Source organism: Beta vulgaris, chromosome 5 (assembly GCF_026745355.1).
Source record: "Beta vulgaris subsp. vulgaris cultivar EL10 chromosome 5, EL10.2, whole genome shotgun sequence".
Taxonomy (NCBI): domain Eukaryota; kingdom Viridiplantae; phylum Streptophyta; class Magnoliopsida; order Caryophyllales; family Amaranthaceae; genus Beta; species Beta vulgaris.
Genome location: NC_079206.1, coordinates 27267741 through 27277015, shown reverse-complemented (window position 1 = coordinate 27277015; position 9275 = coordinate 27267741). Strand labels below are relative to the sequence as shown.

Genomic DNA, 9275 nt, shown 5'->3' with positions numbered 1-9275 from the left:
AGAGACATGCTCTGGGTTTGGCAGCTTAGAGTTGCTTACCTTTGTCTGATGAGACAACCCCTATTTATAGAGGATAGGAGCCCCAATAAATGAGGGTATTTTAGTCAGCTCTAACTGGTGGAGGATTTACTTCCCTAGATGTAGGGCGATTTTAGTAACTTTGCCATAGGTAGGCTGGTCCAGGAAATGGGCCCAAACAATTAGCCCCACGCCAAGTAATCGGAGTAGAAATCGTCATTTTAGTTCGGTTGATTGGCGGAGTAAGGCGATTGCATTTTTGCCGATATTGAGCGGGACCCAAGAATTTTTTTGCCGGATCGACGCCGAGGAAATCTTCTGGCGCTAGGATTAACCAAGCATGGGGGTCTCGCTTGAAGGGGTGCCCTTGAGGCTGGCCGAGCAGGTTTCGTTGAGGCTGGCCGAGCAGGTCTCGCTGAGGTTGGCCGAGCAGGTCCTGGCCGAGCAGGTGCTGGCCGAGCAGGTGCTGGCCGACCGGGCAGAGATGGTGCCCTAGCCGAGCAACTCCCGAGCCGAGTTGGTCGAGGCGAGCAGCTATCTCGTACCGAGCTGGTCGAGCTGATGGGGGTGCTTCGAGGCTGGTCGACCGGGTAGTGACGGTGCCCTAGCCGAGCAACTCCTTCGAGACGAGTTGGCCGAGGCGAGCAACTATCTCGTGCCGAGCTGGTTCCACTAGCCGACTAGGTGCGCTGGCCGACCAGATGCCAAGGTCGAGCAACTCCCCTGGCCCATTGACTCCCCTACCCGAGCGGGTATCATGGCCGAGGGCCGAGCAAGTAACATGGCTGAGGGCTGAGCAGGTAACATGGTCGAGGGCCGAGCAGGTACCCTGACTAAGTGGCAAGCGGCCGACCGGGTGGCTTGGCTTCATGGTGCCCTTAAAACTTGGTCGACCCGGTGCACTCGAGGCTTAGCTTCATGATGCCCTCAAGGTTTAGCCGACCGGGTGGCTTGGCTTCATGGTGCCCTTAAGACTTGCCCGACCAGGTAGATTGGATGCCACTCGGATGAGGGGCTAATGAGCTTCACGCTGTCCGAGTGGGTGCGAATGAAGTACTTAGCCTTAATTTGGCTAAGTATGTGCGTGACTCGTCAAAGGAGAAAGGATCTCCTAGTGGCCGAGCGGGTCGGACACCATTCGGATGAGGGGCTAATGAGCCACATGTCGTCCGAGTGGGCGCCAATTAAGTACTTAGCTTTAATTTGGCTAAGTATGAGAGTGACTCGTCAAAGGAGAGGGGATCTCCTAGTGGCCGAGCGGGTCGGACGCTACTCGGATGAGCAGCTAATGAGTCCCATGCTATCCGAGTGGGTGCCGATGAAGTACTTAGCCTTAATTTGGCTAAGTATGAGAGTGACTCGTCAAAGGATAGAGGGTCTCTTAGTGGCCGAGTGACTCGATTTGTTCGCACTTAGCCATTTTCGCTAAGTGGTAGGGTACACCTGGCATAGCCGAGGAGGTACCGCGAGATACACGCTCGACTCGGGAGGCTAACATGAGCCCCATATGTTAGCCGAGGAGGTGAATTTGTTTGCACTTAGCTATTTTCGCTAAGTGGTAGGGTACTCCTGGCATAGCCGAGGAGGTACCGCGAGATACACGCTCGACTAGGGAGGCTAATATGAGCCCCATGTGTTGGCCAAGGAGGTGAATTTGTTTGCACTTAGCTATTTTCTCTAAGTGGTAGGGTACTCCTGGCATAGCCGAGCAGGGTACCGCGAGATACATGCTCGACTCGGGAGGCTAATATGAGCCCCATGTTTTGGCCGAGGAGGTGAATTTGTTTGCACTTAGCTATTTTTAAAAAAGCGGTAGGGTACTCTTGGCATAGCCGAGGAGGTACCGCGAGATACACGCTCGACTCGGGAGGATAATATGAGCCCCATGTGTTAGCCGAGGAGGTGAATTTGTTTGCACTTAGCTATTTTCGCCAAGTGGTAGGGTACTCCTGGCATAGCCGAGGAGGTACCGCGAGATACACGCTCGACTCGGGAGGCTAATATGAGCCCCATGTTTGGCCGAGGAGGTCGTTGATACTTAGCTATATTTCGGCTAAGTTGGTTAGGACGCTCCTCATATGACTAAGGAGGTGCCAATGATGGAGCTTTTTGACTCGGGTGGGCTAGTGAGCCCCATGCTTCCCGAGGAGGTCTTCTGACGCTACTCGGATCTCAAGTAGGTTAAATTGTTGATACTTAGCCGTTTCTCGGCTAAGTTAGTAGGACGCTCCTCTTTTGACTGAGGAGGTGTCAATGATGGAGCTTTTCGACTCGGGAGGGCTAGTGAGCCCCATGCTTCCCGAGTAGGTCTTCTGACGCTACTCAGATCTCGAGTAGGTTCAATTGTTGATACTTAGCCGTTTCTCGGTTAAGTTAGTAGGACACTCCTCTTCTGACTGAGGAGGTGCCAATGATGGAGCATCCCAATCCGGAGGGCTTTCTGAGCTCCATGCTTTCCGATGAGGTCTTCACGACGCTACTCAGATCCTGAGTAGGTCCAATTACTAATACTTAGCCGTTTTTTCGGCTAAGTTAGTCGGGGGAGGCTTCTCCATATTTGAGTGTCGTTGGAGAAGTTTTTTATTCAGGAGATGACGAGCATCATCGCACCTCCATCAAGTGTATTTCATTTGAGCAGCTAAGGCATTCAAGCAATTAGCCCCACGCTAGATGATCGGATAGGGTAGCATCATTCCTTCCTAAGCCGATCGTCCAGCAGAAACCAAGAGAGATTTATGTTCCTCGGGTACCCTGCTAGGCCCGAGAGGGGGGTGAGACGCCCTGGTGGGGGTTAGGAAGCAACACCCTTGAACTTTTGCGAAGTATAGGCTGCCCGAGAAGCTCCCTTCGCCAATATTGTGCCTCGCTTCAAGTTATGTGCAAGACTGAGTGGCCGACCGGGTCCCTGTCCGAACAGGTATCAGTGAATTACTTAGCCTAAATTTGGCTTTAAGTATAAGAGCGGCTCGACAAAGGAGAAAGGGTCTCCTATCAGCTGAGCGCCTCGACAAAGGAGAGGGAGTCTCCTATCAACCGAGCGGGTCGGATGCCACTCGGATAAGGGGCTAATGAGCCACATGTCGTCCGAGTGGGCGCCAATTAAGTACTTAGCTTGAATTTGACTAAGTATGAGTGACTCGGCAAAGGAGAAGGGGTCTCCTACTGACCGAGCGGGTCCGGATATGGGTCGATTTGAGCCTCACCACATTGACATCATGAATGTTCCGGTATGTTGTACTTAGCCATTTTCGGCTATGTTAGTGAGATTTTCCCCTACAGACTGAGGAGGTGCCATGGCGAAATTCTCGCCTTTTGAGTCTCCTTTTGCTCAACTTTATTGACTTGATAGTCTTAGTTTTGCTAGACTGATCTGGGTGATCCAAGGCTTTTGATAGTGTACCTTTGAAGCTGAGATAAATTTCTCATAAGTTGTGTAGGCATCTGAGGCCGAGTAGATGCCTCGGCTGAGCAAGCACCCAAGGATGAGTGGGTATATTGAAGGAGTAGGTACCGCTGATGAGCTGGTGCCTTTGATGATGAATAGACACATCTGCCTGAGTATATTCTTTTCGCCGAGTGGGCACCCGAGGATGCGTGGGTACCTTGAATAAATAGAAAGCGTTGATGAGTCGGTGCCTCTGATGAATAGGCCCCTCTGGCTGAACTATATCATAAACTTGGGGGTGCCACTGTTTATTCTGGAGGGGTTTTGTGGTTCTGAGTCACCACTCCCCTTGTTCAGGTCAGTCTTCATTGGTTGTGTTCTTCGATACAACTTGTTCCGAGTGATAACATGTTTTACCCTTTTGAGGGTTGACGCGATCCTTCCCTCTGTTTAGGCCATAGCCGGTTAGGCTGAGCATCTCAAGAAGGACGAATGATCTCCTCACGACGAGTGGAGACCATACCTATCCGACTTTGCTGGAGAGTTTGTTGAAGATGAGATGCAATCAAGGTGACGTTTGTTGCAGTTATGGGCATTGGGTCAGCTACTCATATCTGACCTGATGCTGCGAGATGATCGACTCCGTAGTGGATTCTCCATTGGGGTGGAAACCTCATCATTCGAATAGAGGGATAGCACCATAGGTGCATATGGGATGCTTGAGCTTTCCAGGAACGGTTGGCTTGGGAGCATGTCTTCATGGTTGGGCCATTGCTGAGCAGCAATGAGGTGAGTTTTGCTGAGTAGCAACAAGGTGAATCTTGCTGAGTGGTGGCGAAGTAACTTCTTGTACTTTCCCCACAGACGGCGCCAAACTGTTTCTGTCTAGAAATTGAGGGTGATCACAAATGCTGATGTGTGCTGAGATACTTGATGTGGGCCCCAAGAAGGTACGCCTGAGCTCCGTCATCCGTACATCGGAATCCTGCAAAACAAGGTTAGCCTACCCCGGGGGTGGTCCCGGGATCGCCCCTCCGACGCTCAAGTCAGTAAATGATTGACGTAGAGAGAGAAAGGGATCAATGTAGAGAGAGATGCTCTGGGTTTGGCAGCTTAGAGTTGCTTACCTTTGTCTGATGAGACAACCCCTATTTATAGAGGATGAGAGCCCCAATAAATGAAGGTATTTTAGTCAGCTCCAACTGGTGGAGGATTTGCTTCCCTAAATGTAGGGGTATTTTAGTAACTTTGTCATAGGTGGGCTGGTCCAGGAAATGAGCCCAAACATAAACATTTCTTCTTCATTAATTTACAATTAATCCCTTGATATTCCCACTCATGTTGGGTCAATAATCATGCATCATCATCTTTCCATTTGACATGATGACCATTACAGATTTTATAAGAAAATTTGAAAAGCGGAAGAGAGAATTAGGTATACGATAAATAAACACACACATGCAGGGTAACATGAAGTCTCATAAAAAGCGTACAATGCACACTCATAGACAGATTGAGTCACAGTCTACTAGGAAAGCCACGAAACTTCCACTATAAGACAATACATTTTCTTGGTCCACCTTATTGTATGTATTTTGTAGCCAAGTCTAAGTTGCACATTATATTAAAAACCATCAACCTTTTTCCCCCTTCTATAATGGATCCAACTTACTTTTAAAGGCCAAATTCGTTCCTTGCATCCCAAGTACTTTGCATCCCTCCTCTCTTATATATATATGCACATAAACTTCAAACTGCTCATATATGACCTTTACATTTTGTACTTAAATGAAAAGATAACAACAGTATTACCAGAAGTATACAACTTTAGTCTAAAGCAAACTAAACTATGGCTACCAAATTTTACCCACATAATTCCATCACCAAGAGCCAAAGTTCATGTTGTGAGAGTGATTGTAAGGCAATACATGAGTCATGGGGGAGGCTAAGCACGTTGGTTTGGACTCTTGCGAAACGAACCACTCAAGCGGAGAGGAGACAAATCAGGGAGACTTACAAGACAATGTTTGGGGAAGATATATTGAGCCATTTACAAAGGCTTAAGCTCAGATTATCAGGAAATTCTGAGGAGTCAAAGTTTTCTGTAAAAGCTTGTGAGGCTTTGTTCCTTTGGATGGCTGATTCTTGGGAAAGAGATGCTTGTTTCGCAAATGATGCACTTGAAGGAAATGAAACTGATTATAAGGCTTTACTTGAAATTTTTGTGGGTAGGAAATCAAGTCATGTTCTCATGATCAAACAAGTTTACCAAACAAGGTTTAAGAGGTTGATAGATCAAGATATTGTCAGCTTAGAACCTCCCCATCCTTGCCAAAGGGTAAGCTAATTATTTTTTTAGAAATTAATTGTACAAAATAAAATCTTTTTTCTTTTTTAGCTTATTAATTAACTACAAAAATGGTATTACAGTATATTGTTTGACTTATTCTGTGTTTTATTTGGTCAATCATATAACTTTAGGGGTGGTGGGGGGAGGTTTTTTTCTAATTAGAATTTCACCTAATTGAACTAGAAAGCTTCTTTAACAGAATTTTAATTCGGAGGAAATGATGTAACAAGTATGCATAACGTTGAAGTAACTAGATCTAAATTATTTTGAATACTTCACGATTTTCAAATATTTTAAAAGAAATTCAAATCTTGCCTATTCTTTTTACATTGTAATTTTTTTTTTTTTTTTGATTAAAAAGAAGTGACATGGACCCCATTCGGGTCTTAATGTGCTAGACACTTGAGAGTAAGAGGGAAGGGTAATGAGAATCCCTACCCGGCCCTCAAAGTGCCTCTAGTGGGGATTGAACCCCCAACCTTGAGGTTGGAAGGGTGCTCTCCTTACATTGTAATTGTGTAATTGAATCTCACTAAAAATTATTCATACAAATACATCTTAGTAGTTGCTATCTTGAGATGTAGTACCATGAAAGGCTTATATTACCATCATCAATCGAGTTTAATGGTGCCATCGGAAAGCACAAGCCATAATTTAGTTAGATAATAACTTACAAAGTGAGAGCATGAGTGGTTAAGAGTTTAACCTCTTACCAACGTTATTTTACCCTAGTGAGAAGAGTTACCTACCTTTTCTTCTCTTTCATTATTTTTATAAGTAGTAATAATATATATATATATATATATAATATATATATATTAATATTATATATATATAATATATATATAATATGGTGCCATAGAAATAATATTATATCTATTTAATGGTGATATAGTCCATATTAGACATTTAGGCTTTCACTAGATGTGTACAAAGGTTAATAAGGTGGTTTTCGTTTTACATATGGGAAAGGTCATAATTGTATATTAAAATGATAAAGAAAAAGATGTTTAAAATGGGTGTTGTGTAGATATTGGTAGCATTGTCAACTTCCCATAAAGCCCATCATGCTGATGTGAGCCAAGACATAGCAAAATGTGATGCAATGAGGCTGTACCTAACTGGGGAAGGAAGCTCAGGATTTATTAATGAAGCTGTAGTTCTTGAAATCCTAAGTAAAAGAAGTATCCCTCAGCTTAAACTCACTTTGTCTTCCTATAAACGAATTTATGGTCACAGTTACACTAAGGTATGTATATCTTCCTCGTGATGTCTTCAACAATCTTATAATCTATAGAGAAAATAAAGTCTAACTCTTCCTACGTTATATATAATGCAGCAATTGAAGAAGCTGAATTCAACACAATTTGAGGACGCGTTAAGAAACTTAATAGAGTGTATTCAAAACCCTCCTAAATACTATGCCAAGGTAATTTGGAGAACAGTTCTCCACCGAACATGTGAGATTTCGATATTAGCATTTTTAAGAGGAAAAAGGACCAAAATGAGTCTTTTAATCTGCTGTAATGCCTGCCTGCAGATGTTGCAAAGAAGCATAAACGGCGAGGAAGAGAAGAAGGGATCATTAGCGCGGTTGATGGTGAGCAGAGCTGAGATAGATATGAGTGAAATTCAAAAGATATTTAGGAAAAAGTATGGGTTGGAACTTAGAGATGCAATATGTCAGGCCATTCCAGCAGGGGATTACAGAGATTTCATGTTGATATTGGCTGACAAATGCTAATTATGGTACCCTTAATCATTATTAACTATAATGAATAAGGATTGTTAGGATTAGTAAACTACTCCCTCCGTTCCATATTATAGTACCTGATTTTATTTTTTCACGAGTATTAAGTTAAATAGAATCTAAGAGGAAAGTAAATAGTGTTTGTGTATTGAAAATATATGGTATTGGAAAAAAGCTGATTTTAGGAGATAGAATGACGGTAATTGGTGAAAGAGCATTAAATGCATGACTAATTAAATCTTTTTTTTTTTTTGAAAGAAAAGGGATTTCATTAATATTTCGCCAAACGGCACTTACAAGTCATTTCTGAAAAACATAAAATTCTAATAGAAATATATCACCCTAGAAATGTAAACATCGCAGATTTACTTAATTTTGCCTTAATAAAAATCTTCATCTGAAGCAATGCAATCTGTGAGTTCGCTCTGGTTCGGCATACGATCTGCAGATGCGGAAATTTTGGGATGAACGTACTCCAATAGTCTTCCATAATTTAAACAAAAGTTGTGAAACCCTAATTCTTCAGGTTGAATCTCGAACTTCAACCAATGAGAATAATTTCTCAAACCTAAAAAAAAAGAACCATACTCACAACTCCCATAGGGGAGAAGGAGATTTCCAAAACAGAAACTAAAAAACCCATAAAAGGGTTTGAGAAAATCTCATAAAGAGATACTAATTTATTGAACAAAACAAAAAAATGAACTAAAAACTGAAAATAAAAGGGAAAAGGGGGCTTACCATGGATACTAATTAAATCTTTGAGTTGAACAAAACAAAGCAAAAAACTATTTCCAAGAGGCAAATAGATAATGGTGGTACAATTTTTTTAGGAAAATCATGGAAATGTATGAAATAAAAAATGAAAACAATAATTATATTTTAGAATATTTTAAAAGAAAAGAAGCACTATAATAGGAGACGTGGGTAGTATTATCATATATTGTACATGCTGTTCTATAGACTATAGTGTAACAGTTGCAAGCATAGTACCACAAGTATAACTAGCTTTCAAGATCAGTGGCTTTTCCATTTTGGTGGAAATTAAGAAAGGGACTTTCCACTTTTGTGTTAAAAAGGGTTCGTTATTTTAATGATCAAGTTTGGTTAAGGTTTTGTCTTAATCTCTCTTTTAGCTGGAGGTTGTATATTTAATTAGTAATCAATAAAGTACATTAGCTGTTAATTGCTTTTGACTTTTGGTTGATCAAAGCTGGATCAGAGAACATGCTCAAGGTGAGAGAAGTGTAATGCAATTGTATAACATGCAATGCAACTCACAGCACAATTTGCAGCTTTTCTAATCGTTTTGGACTCGTTTGTCCGAAACTCTAGATAAAGTAACCGTTTTGATGTGGACTGTGGAGCACTAATGACGAACAATAACCGTTAGATGTGTTTCCCGAAATGATATTAACTTTAGAATTTATGACAAAATCACAGGTTGATTGATATTATTAATACGTTATTATTGCTGAATGTATCCATATTTAGCTTCTTAATATGATTGTTTGATTATGTGTTACTTCGACACCTTTATTTATCTTAAGAACCGCGTGCTTGAATACTTTCACTAGTAGAAAAACGCGACTTTGTGTCCCTGGATTTGACGTCGAACATCTAGGAGGCCGACGTAGATATTTCAATTGTGTTAGATAGGAGACAGCTGCGATGCAAAGTATATGTAATGTGTGTCAGATTAGCTAGAGCATTCAACGCAAATCACTACTGCAAATGGGGAAAAATAAGTTACGCGGGATAGGCCACGAGAT

General features: G+C 42.5%; 1 protein-coding gene across 1 annotated transcript; it reads left to right on the top strand.

Moving 5' to 3' along the window:
- Positions 1-4994: 4994 nt before the first annotated feature.
- LOC104893412 (annexin D8) lies at positions 4995-8638 on the top strand. Its single transcript, XM_010679517.4, has 4 exons — positions 4995-5741; positions 6784-7002; positions 7093-7182; positions 7294-8638. The coding sequence occupies exons 1-4, from the start codon at positions 5253-5255 to the stop codon at positions 7495-7497; spliced, it is 1002 nt and encodes a 333-aa protein (XP_010677819.1). The 5' UTR covers positions 4995-5252; the 3' UTR covers positions 7498-8638.
- The last annotated feature ends 637 nt before the right edge of the window (positions 8639-9275 follow it).